This window comes from Embiotoca jacksoni, unplaced genomic scaffold (assembly GCF_022577435.1).
Source record: "Embiotoca jacksoni isolate LCO1_2020_lvr unplaced genomic scaffold, fEmbJac1.0.p SCAF_37, whole genome shotgun sequence".
Taxonomy (NCBI): Eukaryota; Metazoa; Chordata; class Actinopteri; family Embiotocidae; genus Embiotoca; species Embiotoca jacksoni.
This window is the reverse complement of record NW_027185389.1, coordinates 1887441-1906808: the sequence shown is the minus strand read 5'-3', so window position 1 is coordinate 1906808 and position 19368 is coordinate 1887441. Positions and strand designations below refer to the sequence as shown.

General features: G+C 43.7%; 1 protein-coding gene across 4 annotated transcripts in view; it reads left to right on the top strand.

Annotated features, from left to right (window-relative positions):
• Positions 1–19368, top strand: part of unc5db (unc-5 netrin receptor Db) — a 301343-nt gene that overhangs the window by 125121 nt on the left and 156854 nt on the right. For 2 of the 4 annotated variants that reach the window (XM_069166069.1, XM_069166073.1), the window contains exon 2: positions 5454–5690. In XM_069166069.1, the coding sequence (XP_069022170.1) occupies positions 5606–5690 (85 nt within the window). In that variant the 5' untranslated portion in view covers positions 5454–5605. Of the gene's footprint in view, positions 1–5158; positions 5691–19368 lie in introns of those variants that run through there. The other 2 variants (XM_069166072.1, XM_069166071.1) reach the window with 2 other exon arrangements.

Genomic DNA, 19368 nt, shown 5'->3' with positions numbered 1-19368 from the left:
TTCACTTTTAAAGGAAAATTTTAGTTTTACTTCTCTGTGGTTGAACTTTTCACTTTGCTTGCCGTGTTGCAGATGTGTACTGCAAGGTGTGTCAGTGCACTGTTTCATCATCACCGCACGTCGCTGAGAGCACAGCAGGAGCTCCTGCTGGAATGAGGAGGTAATTTCACAAAGATAGACTTTGATAATGGCTTTGATGTATGATTTTAAAAAACTTCAAATAGATGGCGATATCCATCTGTGACACAAAGCAATCTGTTTTTGACTGTATTAAGCAGGACTGAACTGAACAGTGAATTCTGGACAAAAATAAAACTTTCTTAAAGTGAAAAAACATGGTTGACCGTGCACCCCAGCAGATATCAATCAGGTAGAATTCAGCTGTTACAAGGACATGTTTTAGGGAAAATACAGGGAAGACTGTCACAAATGCAGGAAAACTTCCAATAGCACGATATCTGAGTGCGGTGCAGACCTGCAGCGGAGCCGAGCGGCTCTGGCAACCTAATGTGGTGAATGTGACTGATGAGGTCCTCACTGCCGCATGTTTCTGGCAGATTACTGCGCTCGCTGAAAGCTTGGCCCCCACAACATTGTCGGCAAACCACTAATTATGCAACCCAGTCTCTTAGGAATGAAAACTGGACGAATGACGTGTCACATTTATGAACTGCATCGGCGTTAATAGGAGGAGGTTGGGGTGGATGGTGGGTGCACAAAACGCGTGACTCTCAGAGCGTTGACCAGGGTTTGCGTACAGACTCCCTTCGTGGTTTAGGCAACAAAACACTCAATATTGTTGTTTTCATGAAATGTAAAGAAACTTCTCAAGTCTCTGTGGATTTTTTTCTAAATTAAAGCAGACTACAAGGTTTCCCTAACCTTAAAGGAAGAGCTTTTTTCTGCCTAAACATAATCACCAATGTACTGCATAATTGGATATTATTGCTGGCATTCAGTATCAAAGTATGTTCAACATGTCAAGTATGTTCATTTGATGCTCATCACATTAATAGAAACTGTAATCCAGTAGCAGCGATGTCAAACTTATTTGCTGTTGCAATTTAGTCGTATAGAAATGTAACATCTAGGAGTTGGGTTCAATTATGAGTCTTGGGTCCCCTTTTTGTTTTATTTCAGAGTTAGCCTGGGATTATGATTAACTTTATTTTTGCCACATTATCTAATTCGCGAGACCATTTAGACTGTTTCAAAATTATACACATGGAAAAAGTCCATTCTTATTCTTGGCATTTACAAAAATGGCAGTTTTTCTCAAAATGTAACTTTCCTCGAAGTGATTTGCTTAAACAGGACAATATTGTCTTTGACCATTATGTTTCCCGACGCAATCCTCCGGGAAAATACGACAATATTTGACAGGGACATTTTTCGTCATGCTCAATAAACATTTTTTGATTTCTACAAAAAAGGTTTTAGTAGATGCAAATTAGTTGTACATCCCCATCAATTTCTAGTGGCCTTACAGCAATGGAACGAAAACCATTATGCACTGTAATCCCACTGCTGCTCTCCAGTCAAGTATAGTTGAACTAGTTGTGTACTGCTCTTTCAGCTCTCACCATCCATGAAAACAAAAGGGCTGCCCACTTTTGTTTTGTTCGCACGGCTGGACATACTTACGCCGATTGCTCTCCCGATCATTTTAAATAAAAAGCTACAAGAGGTGAATCATTTCAAGGGGGTTGTCCTTAAGTGCACCTTTCACATCCATTGTAGCCTCCCGTCACAAGAGCCCGGTCCAGAACAGGATGTTATGAAAGTGGTCAGCAGGAGGCAGAAGGTTGTTAACATGAAGTTTCCTTTCGTGCCCGCCGATGTTACTTAATAAAGTCTGATTTGTCAAAAAAGTGCGATCCCCTTCTGCCGAGCACCTCAGCGATTCTACATTTAATACTGAGGGAGTTTCTGAACGGGCAAGGTGGTGGCAGATTTACAACTTGTGAACAAAAGGTCAGCCTTTAATTTGTAAAATGTACGTGTGGATTTTATCAGCAGAAATGATGATTGAATCTAGAAGATTTGATGAGCCAATCGAAGCTAAAGTTGGTGCTAAATCTGAGTTGTTGTTTTTTTAAAGAAACAATTAGCTTGTTTTATGGTTTACAGATGACTGTTTTTGTGTGTTTAAATCAGAAGCCCTGTAATGATGGCTGTAGAAGTTATGACGCTGGACTCTGGCTTAACTTGCATTTCTGTGGTGAATAGTCAGCATTTCATTAGTTAATAAACCATGTGGATGTTACAGTTCTCGTAATTTAATGCAGTATTAATAATCAAAATAGTTTTGGCTCTACTATCAAATGAGAATTGATTTGAGGGTGAGAAATAACCATTGACTGTATATGAAAGTAGATTGAACCTCTGGGTCTAAAAGGTGAGGCCAATGCGGAAGAGCCTTCAACTGTAATACCACTTAGGGCCACCAGGGACTGCCTCCAAAAAGCTTCTGGCTCCATAGACTCCCATTTAACTTCTCTCATTAACATACAAAGTCAATCATTTTTTTTCCACCAGTTATTATGGTGCCATTCTGTAAATCACTTCTTCTTCTTGGTTTTGCAGCAGTCCATCTGCTAATAATCCCATCATTATTTAAATATTAGTCTTTAAATAGTGGTATATTTGGGGCTGCGTCTGTTTGATTGACAGCCCTGTGCTACTCCTCCTCAGCTCGTCCAAATATGGTCACCTCTGGCTCCAAAATAACAAGATGGCGATGACCTGAAATGCTGAACTTAAAACTTCAGAAGAAACCAACGGCCGACGTCACAGTTGGCTGCCTCTTGGAAGCAAATGCGGCATCGTGGCCAAACTGTGTAACTACAACTTCACACTGACCCTCAGAAATGATTCTTTATTTGATCAGAATTTGATCCATTTGGACCAATAACATTCGGAAGGCTGGAAAAGCTGTACGATTATTTTAGACCAGCAAGACATCTCGAGATTCTCTCTTTCAACCCAATGCTATAAGGACACTAATGAACATAGTATACGGGCCCAAAATTGTGAATGCATGCGGATAATACCGGTATTTCATAGAGGAAGTTTGGAAAATGTTTTTGGTGTGGGGCTCCCGCTTCTTTTATCCAGTGTCCAGTTTTTCTTAAGACATATGTGGCCCAACGATGAAAAGCACAATAAACCTCCCGTTGGTAGAGAACAGTTGTATTTAGTTCACCTCATCATATTCAGCTCAGCGATGAATCCAAGGTTTCATGCTCTACGCTTTCATTCTGATTTCTTTCTTTTTATTTGTTTTGGCACACTATAAACTCAAGGATGTACTTTGTATCTAAGACAATAGGAACAATTGTCACAGACATTTTCACACCACAGAAAGACGAAGTAGTTAGGGACTTGAGTAAGTGGGAAATTGTGAAGTTTTGGTGGTTGGTATTAGTTAAAACTTAAGTCAGTTCGTAACTACTTCAGTCGAAGCTGCAATAATTAGGCTAGGTGAATTAAGATTCCAATTTGAATATTCAGATGTGGCGAAAGATTGCTTGCCCCAGTGTGTAATTTTCTTCATATCCATAAATTGAAATTTTAAAGCCATGCAGCTTTCTGCCGGCCACACTGATTACGGAGCAATCGCGCCTATGTCAACCGAGAGCGAAAGCATAATTGAATGCAGAAATATGTGCAACACCAGAATCAGGTCAAGAACTTCCTGACGAAACACCCTGAGCTTTTGCTTGATGGAAGGGAGGCTTTGGCGGTGATATTCACGACATCAGCAGCAGAGTTGCTGAATTTTTTTTTTTTTACTGGAAAGCAAAGATTATGAACAGGAAGTTGAAGGGGTGGCTCCCGAAAGTGTCGGTTTGCAGTTATTGTTAAAGCGAGCCGACTTGCTCTAAATGCTGGACAAAACATTTACACTGCATGTTATTTTTTCTCTGGGAATTTGCAGCGATGGAGAGAGAAGCTGCATTTAGCACATTACATATTACACTTTATTCACTTTCAGAATGTGTCATCGTTGAATAGATGGACATTAAGTGTCAAATGACAGATATGTTTTTAACCGTTGCCTTTGCAACCCGGTATCATGACAAAACGGGAAATGGATACGTCTGTCCACTATAGCAAAACGTGAAATAGCTACGCTTGGTGCGTGAAAGGCGTGAAAGTTACACGTTTTCCTGTAGTGTAAGAAAATTAATTCTACGACATGCTTTGAGCCACGTGATTTGAAACTGAAACTTTTTACAAAAACGTGTGGTTGAGGTTTTAGAAAAGAAAAGAAAAGAAAAAGTCAAGCAAAACTTCCTCACCTCCTGGAGTCAAACCATATCCTCCCGCATTGTAGGTCTCGTCTTAAAAACTCTATTGTGTGACCTTATGTCACATGATCCCATGTCACATGACCTTTAAGTGCGTGTAAGTTTCCCGCTTACAAAACTTTAAACTTTCACGCCTAGTGGGACCAAAGCGTGGCTATCTCACGTTTTGCTGGCGCAGACAGGGCGTGTCTATTTCACGCTTTGCCGTGATACTGAGTTGGACTTTTCTCTGCACTCGACGTCCTTTGAACAATCTGCTTCTAACTTCTCAGCGCACAGACACAACGATGCCACATTCAGGAGTCATGTCGGCGCGCCTCGGTGGGTCCGAGCTCTTTTTGAAAACTAATTTTTGCAACGAATCAAATTGCCGCACTTTTTGAACCTTGAGTTTTTCGGACTCGCTGAGAGCTTCGGGGCCTGGGGGCTATAGTCGTCTGCTTCGCACCAGCTCGTTATCTGTCGTTGCAGCAAGGCCACTTCCATCATGTAATTTGTTTTTCAAAGATTATTCACATGGTCATGGTTTACATTTTTTTTTATTTTGTAACAGTGACAGAATTTTAAGCTCATTCTGTGCTTCAAAATAATGCTGGCTCAGTTTCATGCTTTTAATTATTTCTGTATGGCAGAATAGAAGAATGCCATGAAACATTTTCACAAATCCATACATTTATCAGTCACCGCTTTACTTTGGCTTATATGAGATGCAGCTTTGATGGTTTAGTGAATAATTAACATCTTGCTCCTTTAACCCCCCCAACCCTCCTCGCGCGCCTCCCCAATAACCCCAACTGTATCACCGCCCCTGGACTTGTGACTGCTGCATTACAGTAAAGACAAATGTTGGAGTGAGTAGGTCCACATGAAGCCCTACTACTCGGTCTCTCCTCCTCCTCCCCGCCCTTTCTCACTCTGCCATTGGTTAAAGCACGAGGCAGGCTCCGGGATGATGATGATGATGATGATGATGATGCCGCCGCCTGGAAAGGGGGGTAAACTCGGAGCGCACGTCTCCCCTGCTGCGCACACACGCACAGCAAAAGTGAAGTGAAGATGCTTCTTCCCTTCCGAACAACAGTCCAGCCCGAAAGCCGTTCACGTCTTCTTCTCCTTCTCCTTCTTCTGCTCCTACCACAGCGTCAAACTGTCCCCTTCTCTGGCTTACGGGAGGAGGAACTTGCGCAGCCGGGGCTCGTCCAGCTCGGGGGAGGCGGAGAGGAGGCACCGCCGGAGCTCCGGAGCGCCGGCGCCTCTATATAGCGGATCCGTGCGGAGAGCTACGCGTCGGTATGGGCGCGCTGACAAACGGACGTTACCTCCTCGCGGCGGGCCTCCTGCTCCTCGTTTATGGCACCGCGTCCGTGATTTCTAAAGGTAAGAGCTGTTGTCCGCGCGCATAAATGCATGCATGGCTACTTTAGGGGGAGGGGGGGTGGAGGGGAGGGGAGGGGGGGGGGGGGGTCACTGCGTTTGTGAACGCTTTCTTTCCACCCCCCCTCTTCCCCCCCCCACCCCTCACACAGACACAGAAACACACACCGGCTTGTGCCATCCCCGTGGTTACGCACCACTTGTCGGGATTGTGCACATTTTTTTTTTTTTTTTTTTGGGGGGGGGGGGGTTATTTCTTAAAGGTTTGCTGATGCACCGCAGAACAATTTCTCAGTTTTTAGTTTTAAATTCAATCTCGGACTTGCCACTATATATTTGAGCCTCTCCTCCTCCTTCCAATGCGCAGCGGAGCTCCTGGTATTGATTCATCAAGCTACAGCTCTCACCGTCAAGTTTCCCCCCCAAACCACTGTTTATCTTTTTTCATACCAGCCTCAAATCGATGTCAATTCTCTCCGTTTTCACTCAGTTTTTTTTAAGTCTCTTAATGAACCCATCATCATGACCGCGCTGCATTCCGGAGTGGAAGATTTTTTTTTTTTTTTTTTTTTTTTTTTTTTTAAATACAGGCACGCCTGTGCAACAGGCATGTCATTGCATATTTCTCTTAAGAGTTCTCAGCGCTGATTCTTCTTTTATGCTTTTTTTAAAAAAAAAATTTTAATAAAACGATCTGCTTCCTAATATTTGGATGCAGTTTCAGGGAGGTGGATATATGGATATATGAATATATATAGATATATAGATATATGGAAGGCGGCTGGTGTAGGACACTGGGGCATTTTTTTTTTTTTGGTTGTTGAAATTCAAGCCCAAAATAAGAAAAGCATTTTGCCACCGACTCACCTCAAACGGTTTTTGAAAGGGCAAGGAGGGATAGATTTCAGCGAGGTGCCTCTCACTTTTGAGCAAGGATTTTATTTGTTTATTTATTTATTTAAAAAAAAAAAAGCCATGTCCTGGCATAGTTTACACACAAAAAAACCACGCTTTACACATATTTGGTTGATGGAGACAGACTTGAATGTGATTGGGGAGGGAAAGGAGGGGGGGGGGGTTGCAGGTTGGAAACCCGTTTGATGTCTTTTTTTTTTTTCGAAATCTGAAACCCAGACTGATTGAAGAAGTGACACCAGAGATTTTAGCTCTGTTCAATATTTATTCATTGCAGACTTAGCTGAGGTTTTAATGATTTTCAAGCAGCTGCATTGGAACCCGCCCCCCCCCCCCCCCCCCCCATGTGAATCAAGCACACAACTCCTCGTGTCGGCTTTAAAAATAAATTATCTTCCAACTCCGTATTGTAGACGCTTTCAAATGGCTGCATCACAGAACAGATTATCCCAGATTCTTGTGCGTGTACATTACAGGTGAGTGTGTATTTGAATACTATGTAATATCACTGCCCCCCCCCCCCACCACCACCACGGAGCATCTTTAAGTGGCAGTATATGGCAGCCTGTGGAGCAGAACTGAGGGCAGCGATAGATTAAGGTTACAGCATCACGACTCTGCTGAACACGGGGTGTGCATGGATGTTACGTTGTGCCGAGGAACGCTCTTCGGCTTCTTCGCCTTGTCGGCAGGACCTGCTGCGAGGTGTCTGTTTTCATTATTACCTTTTGTTGGTGTGTCGTGAGGAAATCGTGACCTGTCGTGTTGTGCGAAACTGTGCAGGCTACTTCAGCAAAATGCCTTCTTGCAAAACCTCCATCATTTGATCGCATATATTTATGAGCTGTGAGGAGTTTAAAGGGGCACTCCAGATGTTTGTTACTGCCCTCCCCCCCTCCCCGTCCCTCACACACACACACACACACACACACACACACACACACACACACACACACACACACACACACACACACAAAGCTGAAACAGGACCGGTCAGACTGGAAGCAGCAAAACGGCAAAATCTACGGCTGCTTCGTCCTCCTGTGGCCCAGTGAGCTCCATAAACACTGGATCCTACACATTTCCCATCATGCAACTTGATGTTATCTCTCATTAGGCTCCTCCTTCCCAATAGTGGGCCACATCTTTGCTACCCCACACCTCCGATTATTAACGCGAGCTCAGCACGGGCTAGCTGAGATAACCCTGATGACATCATCAGCGTTGTCTGACGATGACGTCATCAGCGGGTTATCTGGGCTACATTCTTCAGAAGAAACGTTGAGAAAGTTTGTATAGAAAAGAAAACACTATGTTTTTGATTCATGTCATGACCCCTTAGTTTTCTCCTGTGACCCCTCTGTGGGTCCTGAACCCTAGTCTGAGAACCAGTGATTTTCGATTCTTGGTTGAAAACTAATAATAATAACACAAGCCCACGTGCCACTTTGCCCTTCACAAACATACATAGTTTCAATGTTTTTGTGCTATTTGTCCAGTAGCAACAAGCGATACCAAACGGCAGTGTTTGAAGTCGAGGGACTTCAATACCCAGAATGCCCTGCAGGGTGCTCTACATCAGTGAGGTTTTTGTTCCATGCTCAACCAAAGGAGTCATCGTCAGAGAGCCGACTGAAGAAGACCTCCAGACTGTGTCGCAGTTCCTTGAACGGCGTGTTTGTTCGCTGCTGTTTAGAAGACAGATTGAATTATTTTTGTTTGTCGCTTCCTGTGTTCGTACAGGAGGCTGCAGCCGAGTCTGATAACTGGGAGATTACCGCACGACAAGAGTTGTGGAAGTGTTCGATGTTTATCCTTAAAAGTGGGCCACAAAGATCAATTATTTCCAATATCAATTTCCTGGTACAGTATCTGCTTGTCAGTGTGATATTGAGGCTTGTTGGTATTGCTGTGTCGCTTTCTTAAGAGAAACTCGCTATAGACGTGGGTGAATACACGCTTTCACTTACGTCACCAGAAATTTTAATTTTATGTAATTTTATCATTTAATAGGCAGGTAGAAACATTATTTGGGTGAACCTGTGTATTTTTAGCCAGCCTGGATGCTAACATTAGCTACTTGGCAACGGGTCATGGAAGTTAAATAAAACTAAACTGAGAAAATATCATTTTATATTTGAAATAATCAGCGGTGGAACTTAACAAAGTACATTTACTTCTGTATATGGCTCTCACCGACAGCCCCGATATAAATACATGTTGATCTGATATAGTTTTACCCAAAGTACTACCCCAGATTAAAGTACCCAAATGTTTAGTTATTAGAATTAGCACAACGTTAAACATCTCACAGCAGTAAAATCCAACATGACCTCGTCACGACGGCAGTTTTTTCATTGGGCTCGTATGGAATCGAAAGTAAAACCACTTTGCTCTGCTCCTATTTGTTTTATGGCAAATCCAGTTTGTTGAGAAGAGCTCACTCTGGAAATATTCGACTTTTTCCACAGCGAGGTTGGCGGAGTCTCCGTCAATGTCAGAAAATGGAGGAAAATAGCTCATTTATCCGACCGTCAATAACAGCGACAAAGATATTCAATTTAAGATTCGAAAAACTGAAAAGAAAAATCTCCATAGAAACTGAAATCAGAGGATATTTTTACAGTCTTGGTATTTAAATGGTATAAAAATAGTTGCTGATTCGTCAACCTTGAACGCTCCCCCCTCGATGCCGGCAGCGATCGATGTGACGTCCCGTGCCGTCTGCAGCCCCTTCGAACGCAGCTCCGTCACGTCAGTCTCAGAGGCCATGAATGTAACGACAGGTGTCGCACGGACATTTTCACCCCCACGCAAGGTTTGACTCTACGAACCGAACGGCAGCGGTCCGGCGGAGGGGGGGGGGGGAGGGGGAGAGGGGGGGTGAGGACGGTCTCTTGACAGCGGCAGCTCGCACTCAGCAAGATTTTAAGCTCTTAAGGATCAATGGCTCGATGTCGGCTGGGGAACGAGACTCACGCGAAAGACGGGGTCACGAACGAGAAAGGCATCCTCCACGTGCAACACGGCCGCGAGCCCACGGACGGCGTGGCCCCGTGGGGGAGGGGGGGGGGGGGGACTTTAAAAGGCTTGTTGTTGTTGTTGTTGTTTTTTTCAGCTGCGTTTTACACGATGCTGGAGAAACACGTTGGGGGGGGGTATTCGGGAGACGGAGCTTCCTGAGCCGCGGCTTCCTTACAGATCGTGGAATCGGCTGTTTGTCGTGCGTTTATCTCCGTACCCGAGCTCTGCTTGAAATGCAAAATAGATGTCTGAGTGCACTGATATGTAATGTCCCCTCATAACCTGGCTCCTGATGAGGCTCTTGTTTATTTCACTTGACATGCAGGTGCATTTATTTGGGACTTGATGATTAATTTATGTGCGGTGTGATCCAGCAAAAGAGCGAGCGAGCGAGCGAGCGAGAGAGAGAGAGAGGAGGGTTGCGTGTAGAATAAGAAAAGTAAATGAGCGAACGGGGATTATCTGATATTTGATTTAGTATTATTCAAGTCACCCAATTCATTTGTCAGTCATTCAACACACTCTGCTGTAAGTTTTATGCTAATGCAATAAAAGTATAAAGTTACCTCGACCTCGAAACTGCTGAAAACCAGACCCAAGGATAATAAGCGTGCTTTAAACGCACCCTTCCTGTATTTACTATAAGTAGTAGGGATGCTAATGGCTAATGCTATCAAGACAGCAGGGGCGGTCCAACTTCTAGTTCCGGTGCAGTAAACAAGAGAAACAGACAAGTTAGCACGACTTTCAGTGAAACGCGCGGGCGACTCTCACGCTGAGCTGAAAATGAAACTGGAATTCAAACGGAAAAACTGGGGAAAAAAAAAAAAAAAGTTACGTAACCTCAGTTCTATGAGCGAGGCCGGCCCGCGGCTCCCGGTGGGGCAGGAGCAACAAAACATCATCTTCCCCCTCCACTGTATACGCGGATAACGCGATTGTGTTGAAGTACACGGCCGGACTAACCTTCGCCACGCGCGCACGTCGTGCCGCGTCTCTTCGTCGTCTGTCGGCCGCGGCCCCCGTTTGACACCACGGCCTCCCCGGGCTTCGCTTCGACCTTGACCTCGTACTGCGGATTGTAACGTCCCTGTTCTTCAGGTTGGGCATTAAAAAAAAAAAAGAAAGAAAAAGGGGCTTAAAAAACCGAAGAAGAGATACAGCAGAGTATAAAGGATGCACAAACCTGTAGCTACTTTTGTTTTCTCGGGGGGGAAAAAAAATACATACAAAAAAAAAAAGAAAACCTCAAGGTTCTTTTATTTTGCTGTGCACAGGACTTTCGTGAAAACAGACAAAGGTCAAATCTGTTATTTTCCCTCAGAGAAAGTAAAGGGGGCTCATATATTTTCCCTGCCCGAATCCCAGAATGAATCATCATAGTCAGGCTGCCGTGGGTGACAGCGTGTGCAGTTCAGTGCCCAGATTTACATTTAAATGAAACCAAATGGCTGTACATTCAGAAATGATATACAGTAATGATGATGGTAATAAAAGCAAAGTCCTCTTTCATATTGGGACCGGCTCCGACTTGTGGGATTGCTGTCGTTCGGGGACTTTGCAGGTACGGCCCGGTGAGTTATGCCTTTGCTATGTCAAGACTATTACCTTCACATCTCAACGAGTGGATTCATCAGCATTCTGCCTAAGAGGCTTAATGTAGTCGGCAATCAGCCCCGCAGCTCGACGGGATCTCGACGGGAGCTCGACGGGATCTCTTCTGTCCGCTCCGTGGCTGAAAAAAGGCACTCGAGACGTTCGGCTCTCTGCAAGCTACCGCGTGCACCGCATCAATCTGTCGGTTCAGGCGGGTTCCAATGCATTCGGTCCGTGTGGGGGCGGGGTCACCTGGGAACGACATCTACCTTCCATCCCCCCCCCCCCCCCGCCCACCCGAGCAGGGAAGAATCATCAAAAAGAAAGAGGGCAAACACAGCTGAGTCACTTTTGTGGCGTATTAACTGATTCACGTGGAAAAACATTGAAGTTGCACCAATCAGTATTTTTGGTGTCTGTATTGGATCAAATGACTTTACATAACGAGGAAGGAGTCGCCATTACCACCTGATTCTGATAGATAGATAGATAGATAGATAGACAAGACTTTAATAATCCCACAGTGGGGAAATTTAGCCGTCACCGCAGCATAGAAACACAGTTACGGAAAAAAGGTGCACACAATAAGGAAAAATTACAAATACGTATACAATAAATAAGATAGATACAAATATTTTTTTTCGAAACAGTAAGACCGATGAATAAATACACACACACGTTCCCTCTGAAGCGTTTTAACTTCTTTTAGCTCATTGTTTTGGTTTTACAGCCCGTAACTTTTTGCTGCTTTTTGTTTACCACTCATGAAATCATTGCACTTGTAGCAGAAGGCAGCTGTTCGTAAAGCTGTAATGAAAACAACTTAAGGCCAAAAACGACAGAAGAAATTAGCAGCTAGCTGGTGAAACATAATGAAATAGCGAGCGTCTGAAAAAGGCGGATATTTCTGGCCTGGCTCCGTCAGACCTTCAGTTTTTTTGCGCTGTGATTGTAAGTCTGGAGTTTGCTCAGCTACTCTAAAGGGCCGACCAATCAGCGACCAGCGTCGGTGACTAAATGCTAAGACATTGTCGGGAAGTGTTTTTATTTTTTTTCTAAATGTAGTTGCAGCTGTGATGGATTTTCGGTGCAGATGGTGGTGAATGCCGATTGGTTAAAGATGCTCCGATAGTTGAATTACCACCAACAAACAATTACAGGCAGCTGACCAATTTCAGGCATTTTTTAATATTTTTTGGTCAGAATTACTTTTTTCAATCTGAAATTACTATTTAATTAAAGGGATACTCCAACAATTTTACGCAGTTTACCTTGGTTCGGGTTAGAGATTTAAAATTTTTTGTTTGGTGGGCAGCAATGTTGGAAAGATGTCTTTCAGCTGCATTATGGGAATTGTAGGATCTGGTGTTGTTTTGGGGCGCTATTCATAATGCAGAAGTACACATCAGGACATCTCAGCCCGTACCGATTCTTTTGTTAATATGTCTCGAACAAATTCAGAAATCTTTTGGTAAAATGACTTTATTCTCGGCCCGTGTACGCAATCACCGAGATATTATTCCTCGGAAAGCGAGCATATGTTTTGTGTGTTTTCTTGCTTCGTACCGCCGCATCCAATTGTATTTATTTATTCATTTTGCCGAAGGTTTCATGAATTTATTTGCCGATTCATGTTAACCCGAGGTCTACGCGCAGTAGGATGCAACGACTGGAAACGATTCCCTACGGAGTGAATAAGCCAGACCGACATACTCACGCAAGTGAATTTTGGGGTCTGGAAACACCTGACTTGGACTTGATGGAATCCAAAATAGAGCTAAAAAGGAGAGCGAGTGTTGGACTCGTCATTGTAGCCCAAAAAAAAATGCTAACATATCTTCACAAATATGCAACTCTTTGCTTCACGCGTTACCCATAGCAGCTTTAGAAGTTGATAATGGGACGGTAGGTGTTGTGAAATGCTCGTCGTTAGTCCTCAATTATTTTTTTTTATTTATTTTTTTTAAATTGCTTGAGTCACGACGGCTCAATCCGTCCCGGGACGAAGACCAGTCGCCGTCCGTCCGGCTTAATCTGAAGGGGGGACGGCAATCAGGGCGGGGCGAGAAGGGCCTCGCTCAGTCACGCCGCTAAATCATATAACAAAGCTGCAGATACCCTTCATCCATCTGAGTCAGCTGATTCAATCAGTCGCGCTCTCGGCGCCACACGTCTTCATTCCCCGAGTCCTCGACGGTGGCCGAGCAGGTTTCTCTTCCTCTTCTTTCTGTTTTTTTTTTTCCTTAAATATGGCAATCTTCGGTCTGAGCTGTGAGTAATACATGTGGACACGGCATATTTTTCTTTCTTTCTTTTTTTGTTGTTGTTGTTATTTTTTTTTTAGCACTCGCAAAGGAACTTCCCCCGAGGATGGGAAAAACTCTCGGGATTTAAAATGCGGTAGGAGGAGAATTCGCTCTACTGTGTAATTATGACGAAAAAATACACTTCAGAAGGGTAAACTGGCTTTAAAAGAAAACAAAAGAAAAGAGCCACAGACAAGGTGTAATATTTCTGCATTAAGGTTTCAAGGCCGCATATTTTGGTTTTTTTTTCTTCTTCTTTTTTACACAAATTAACAGCAGCAATGACCAAGTCATAATTCAAGAGGAAATATCCATGTAATATTAATGCGACGTAAATAATGGATAAGAGATATGTAAAGAAATCTCCTTACCACACAGACAATAAGTAATAAAGCGATAAACAAGGCTTCCCTTGCATATTTATAGCTTTTAAATGAACGTCACCTGTGTTCCGTACGATTTGAAGATTCCTACGCCCCGTTCTAAATAAACACATATTCATTGCTGCAAAAAAAAAAAAAAATACAATTAATCACGCTCGCGCAGTGGATGCAATTACTCCAAGGATAACACCATCTTTATGAAACAGCAGCGCTAATGTCTGGCGTGTTGTTGTCTTTTTTTTTTTTTATTCATCTGGCCTTTTGCTGCGGAGTCGGTTTGCTGGCGCCACGTTTGACGCCGTAAAATACTCCAAATTTAGAGGCGTCAGGTTGTGCGGGGCTCCGTGAACCGTCACCGTATCCGTCTTTACAGATGGTGTGCACCAGATGAGCTTTTTACAAGGCTGCTTTTACGATAGCGTCCTATTTAGTAAAAAAAAAAACCTCCCAGCAGCCATAAGGCCTTCACACACACACACACACACACACACACACACACACACACACACACACACATAAACACACACAGTGCTGTGTACATTTGTATTTATATTACGTCGCCGGGCCTTATTTCTGATAGCATCGGGCAGTGAGCTTCTATAGAATCGGAGTCAAGTGAGAAGCGAAGGCTCGCCTCTTATCAGGTCGGGAGAGAATTCAATATTGTTATCGAAAAACGTGTCCCGTTTGATGTATGGGTCACGGCCGGAATCTGTGTCAGCCGATCTGGAGTAAATGGCCTTTTGAATGACTGGAGCTTTTGAAGTGAATCCCTCATATAGTCTACCCCGCCGGAGCCGAGGTGAAGGAGTGTCATTATTCTGTATATTGCATTGCCACAACCGCGTCGTTTTTGCTTTTATTTGCCAGCGCTGGCACGGTCACGTGGATGACGGCGTCGGTCCAGGTGACCAGTTCGGGTGGGGGCTTTTAACTTCCAATTCTTTAACGTCAATCCACGGTGTGACAGACGGATGGATTGAAAACACTGTTTCTCCCAGCCGCACCGTGTGCAAAATAAATATACAAAACAAGAAAAGCATAAATATGCAAAGACAGGAAAAACAACAATAATATTTTTATGTATTAATAATTTGGTCCTGACTGAAGTGTTTCAAATACTACCGAGTGGATTGCTATGAAATTGTATACACGTTCATGTTCCCCAGAGTTTGAATGACTTACATTTCCTCTGTAACATCAAAATATTGACTCGACGGACCGACATGGGATTTTGCATGAATCATGAATGAATACAGGAACGAGCCCGGCGGTCCGCCGGCGACGTCGGACCCAGAAATCTTCTAATAGCCTCGAAGTTCACAAGCTGTGACGGGTTTGCCGAAGTTTACGGAGAAGATTGTGGACATTAAAGGTCCATTTTAAGGGCGTTAAGCTAATACGTCGTCGTTTTCGACACGTAGAGTTTGTCTTCGTAACTCAGATAACCGCCTACGTCTGAGGGAAATGTTGATCTTCCCAACGGCCTCGTCTTTTTCCCGGTATGTAGGTCTTTATTTTCACCTACAGTACATACTACATCGACGTTAGCGTCTTGTTATCGATTCGTTACGTTGGACGCAGCGCGGTTGAGACGAAGACAAAGAATGAAGGACGAGTTTTTGGGTTGACTGAGAAAGGAAGCCAGGTTGGTAACCCCGGCAACGTGAGCTGGCTCCGGGGAAAACGCCGGTAGTTATTGAAAAAAACCTCTCCGATACATAGATCACAGGTATTTTTCCCTCGGACGCCTGATGTATGGCCCTTCGATGGGCCGACACCTCCCCAACCCCCCCACCCTCCTCCACCCTCCCCTCCGCCGGTTCTCTGCTGCTGCTCTACCTACTTTCGTGGCCTTGGGTCAGCTGTTCAAACATGTCCTCTGTTGATCCATGGTGCGGCAAGCGGTGCCTACCGGGGACCGAGGCGGCCGCTGAAGGACAAGTCGTGATGAATGGACTGCCGAGGCGGGCCGGTCCCAGCTCGCCGTGTCCCGTTGCCCGCCCGGAGGTCCTGGCGGCCTCGCTGCCGGTTAGTCATCGGGACCCTGCTGTTCCTGAGCGGCGGTTTGACGGCTGCTGCGGAAAGGGCCGAGTTTAAAAAGTAGGTTTTTATTTTAACAGATGATTGGTGCGTGGACGCTTTTGTCCGGTAATGACCTTCAACGGGATGGACGCAGCTTCGTGAAAACAGTTAAACAGATTTCATTTCCTTTTTAAATGTCGTCATGTTAAAGCCGCCGGTCGACTGCATTGCACGAGCTGATATATTCAGAGTTTCTGTGTTTACTGTCTGACTGACCTGTCGTGTTTTTTGTTTTTTTTGTCGTAGAAAAATCTGAATAACCATAAAGTATTGTTATTTTTAGAGAACAGATGTCCTATAGTGCTGAACTTGATTCGTCAAACAATCCCTTTTTTAATTGAATATAATTATGATTATCATAAGTTCTCAATCCATCTTTTTAAATGCCAAGATTTGATGTTTTATAGCATTAATTGCACGCTTGACTATCTAAATAAGACATCACCTTGGGCTCTGGGAAATAGTCATTGACATCCTTCACAATTTCTTGCCCCCTTTTTTTTTTTTATTATAGAATTTGGAGCTCCAGCAGCTTAGTCACATATGGATGACACAACAAAACAAACAGCAAGAATAAACAGCATGGGCGGGGGGTGGGCGAAATACTCTTTATCTTCTGAAGTGAATCACAAAATCCCCAAAATATTTTTTTTCCAAATAAAAAAAAAAAAGAAAGAAGCGAAACTCAACCTCAAGGTCGCAGTTGCGGCACCTGTCAATCTGTTGTAAAAATAACAGCGTATACAAACTCCAAGCTTAAAAAAATGAAAAATCGTGTCAGTAATTTGAAAGAAGTCTGGAAGTCCTACGAGGTAACGCATCTTAAAACCGTGTGCATCTGAAGATCACGTTTTCTGTGTTTTTGACCACCTCCAAAAATAGGAAGAAATTAAAAAAAAAGATCAGTAATCACATACAAAATTGTTGGTAAAATTTGTAACATTTTAAGAAAACCCTAGAACAGAAAAAAAGAGGTGCACACTAATCTACAGGAGCCATTTATAAACCGTAAGAACAGGGGAAGGAGTCAAACGGTTAAATATTATATAAGCCCGGTGAGTAGCTCTCCCAGCATGCACCTGTCCAACAGAAGACGGGGCCGCTCTGTGTCACCTTGTCTGTAGCTGCGTTCGGCCTCGCACACTCTTTAACCGCAGTGTGATGCCCAGAACAATAAGAAGATAAGCTGAGTTACCAGATCTGTACGCAGAGAAACTAATAAGGATCATTTAAGGTGAGAATATTTCCTCTCGGCGCACCTTTAACAATAACTCACCGTGTGCCTGTAAGTGATTATTCAAACATTTTCTTATAGATGCTGCATCTTCACACATTTGTAAATACTTTGCAATGAACACACAAAAAAAAAGGGGAGGGGGGAATCCATCTGTGCAAAAAAAAATGTTTTTTCATATTCCAGAACAGTTTGTGCCTTACAGGTGCGGAGCGAAGAAAAAGCCTCAAACATCACTTATTCACTCGTTATATTCACCTACAAAACACTCGTCTGCAGCTCTTAATATGTCATCGAGCAGCTTTTCGGGAAAACTCCAATCTGATCTGCAAAATAACGACTCGACCGACTCCGAGAAACACCGTCGTCACGGAGTGACCTGAACTTTTGGTTGATTGGACACGTGGGCTTGATTGCTCCAAATATTTTGGTGAACAAACCTGAAAATTGAAAGGTTCTCCGCCGCCTGTTTAATCGGTGTTGGTGGAGCTTTAATAGCTTAATTTAGATTTGATTTAAAAATGTGTGGTTAGTTGATGAGCCCACAGCGATGATGTTGATGAGCATCATGACCTATGAATAACCCAGATTGGTGCAGCAGCGGCGGGTTTAGGTGCGAAGCGTTGTGGGGCACCGACCTGTTAGACTATTCAGAGTGGAAGGGATACTTATGTATTTCTTATATATATTGATTCAAATTCATATAAAATATAACGCACACTAATTTATTTATTAAAATTGATTTGACACCTGCCTGTTAGATGTATCAGCCCTTATTAAAAACATGTATTTGGTTCCTATGTGAATAGAGGACTGAGTGTGAGTTCAGCTTTTGTGCATCACGTGACCTGAGGCTCCTCTCTGATTGGTTACTTCGGATCGTCACGCACAGTCCCACTTTCGTCGGTAGCGTGATCTGATCTTTGTAAGACATCAGAGGGCACAAAGTTCGCAAAATCTTCATCAAATGGAAATATTCAAGTAAAGTACAAGTACCTCAAAAGTGTACTTAACTACAGTAGGCTGTGTACTAAGTTACTTCACGCCACATCATTTTTTTTTGGACCTTGTTAGATAGGCATTATTAAAGCTTTAGATTAATCAAAAAAAATTCCCAAATTTCACGCTCCTTAATTTCACTGCCATACGTGTGGTAATGAAAGTAAAGTTGTAAAAAAAAAAAAAAAAGAAAAAAGGAATTTAAATTTAGTGGGGAAAAAATGTAGTAAAAATAAAGTGCTAAGCAGCCATATTTTGGAGAATCACCGTCTTATTTGTGAAGAAAGGGGCACCGCTGTGAGATGGCGGCCGTCAATACCCCTTCCCCCCTCGCGTGGTCTCATTGCTTTCTGCTTTATTGCTCCACAAAAGCATTTAAATAAAATTATATGGCGGTATATTGATGCTTTAAAAAAAAAAAAAAAAAAAAAAAAAAGCCACACATGCATTTTTTTTATATTTTCGAAAGCTCCCCAGCTTCACTTTCGTCCCTCGAAGGGCACCTCCTTGACCGGGCCCTCCCCGCTTTATGGTCTATCTGCTCTCGACAAGTCTGTTTCGCTCACTTGGCCACGTGAGCCACGCGTCTCGTATAACATCGCTCATCGCAAGCGTCGAGCGGGATTGACGAGCGATCGGAAAGCAGCCTCCTGACGGTCGCCGGGACGGTGGTGGATGGTGGGGGGGTTGGAGGGTTGGGGGGGGGGGGGGTGTAATATGGAAAATACATTTTAAAAAGAGGCTGTCACCGTGGCGGGAGACATCAGGCGTTAGTTTGCCGTGCGCGCTGATGGGTTTCGGCACATTTCAAGATAGACTTCTTGGGCAGGAAAATGAGGTAGCCGTGTTTTGATGATAGCAGACAGCTGCTGCTATCTCCTCTGAGTTTCCCCGAGCTGGAAGGTGATGAAACACCTGGCATGTTTTCCTCCCTCCAACCTTTTTGCTGGCTCTTCACAACAGATTTTTTTTTTTTTTTTTTTTTTGTCTGCCTTATTCATCGGTGACTAATGCATTACTTTTGGAGTTTTACCATATGAAGGCAGTTTTCACTGTGTTTTAATGAGTTTGAATGGGGGAGGGGGGAGAGGGGGGGGTGAACCTGTAGGCTATTTCACGTTGACTTTAAGAGGACCCGA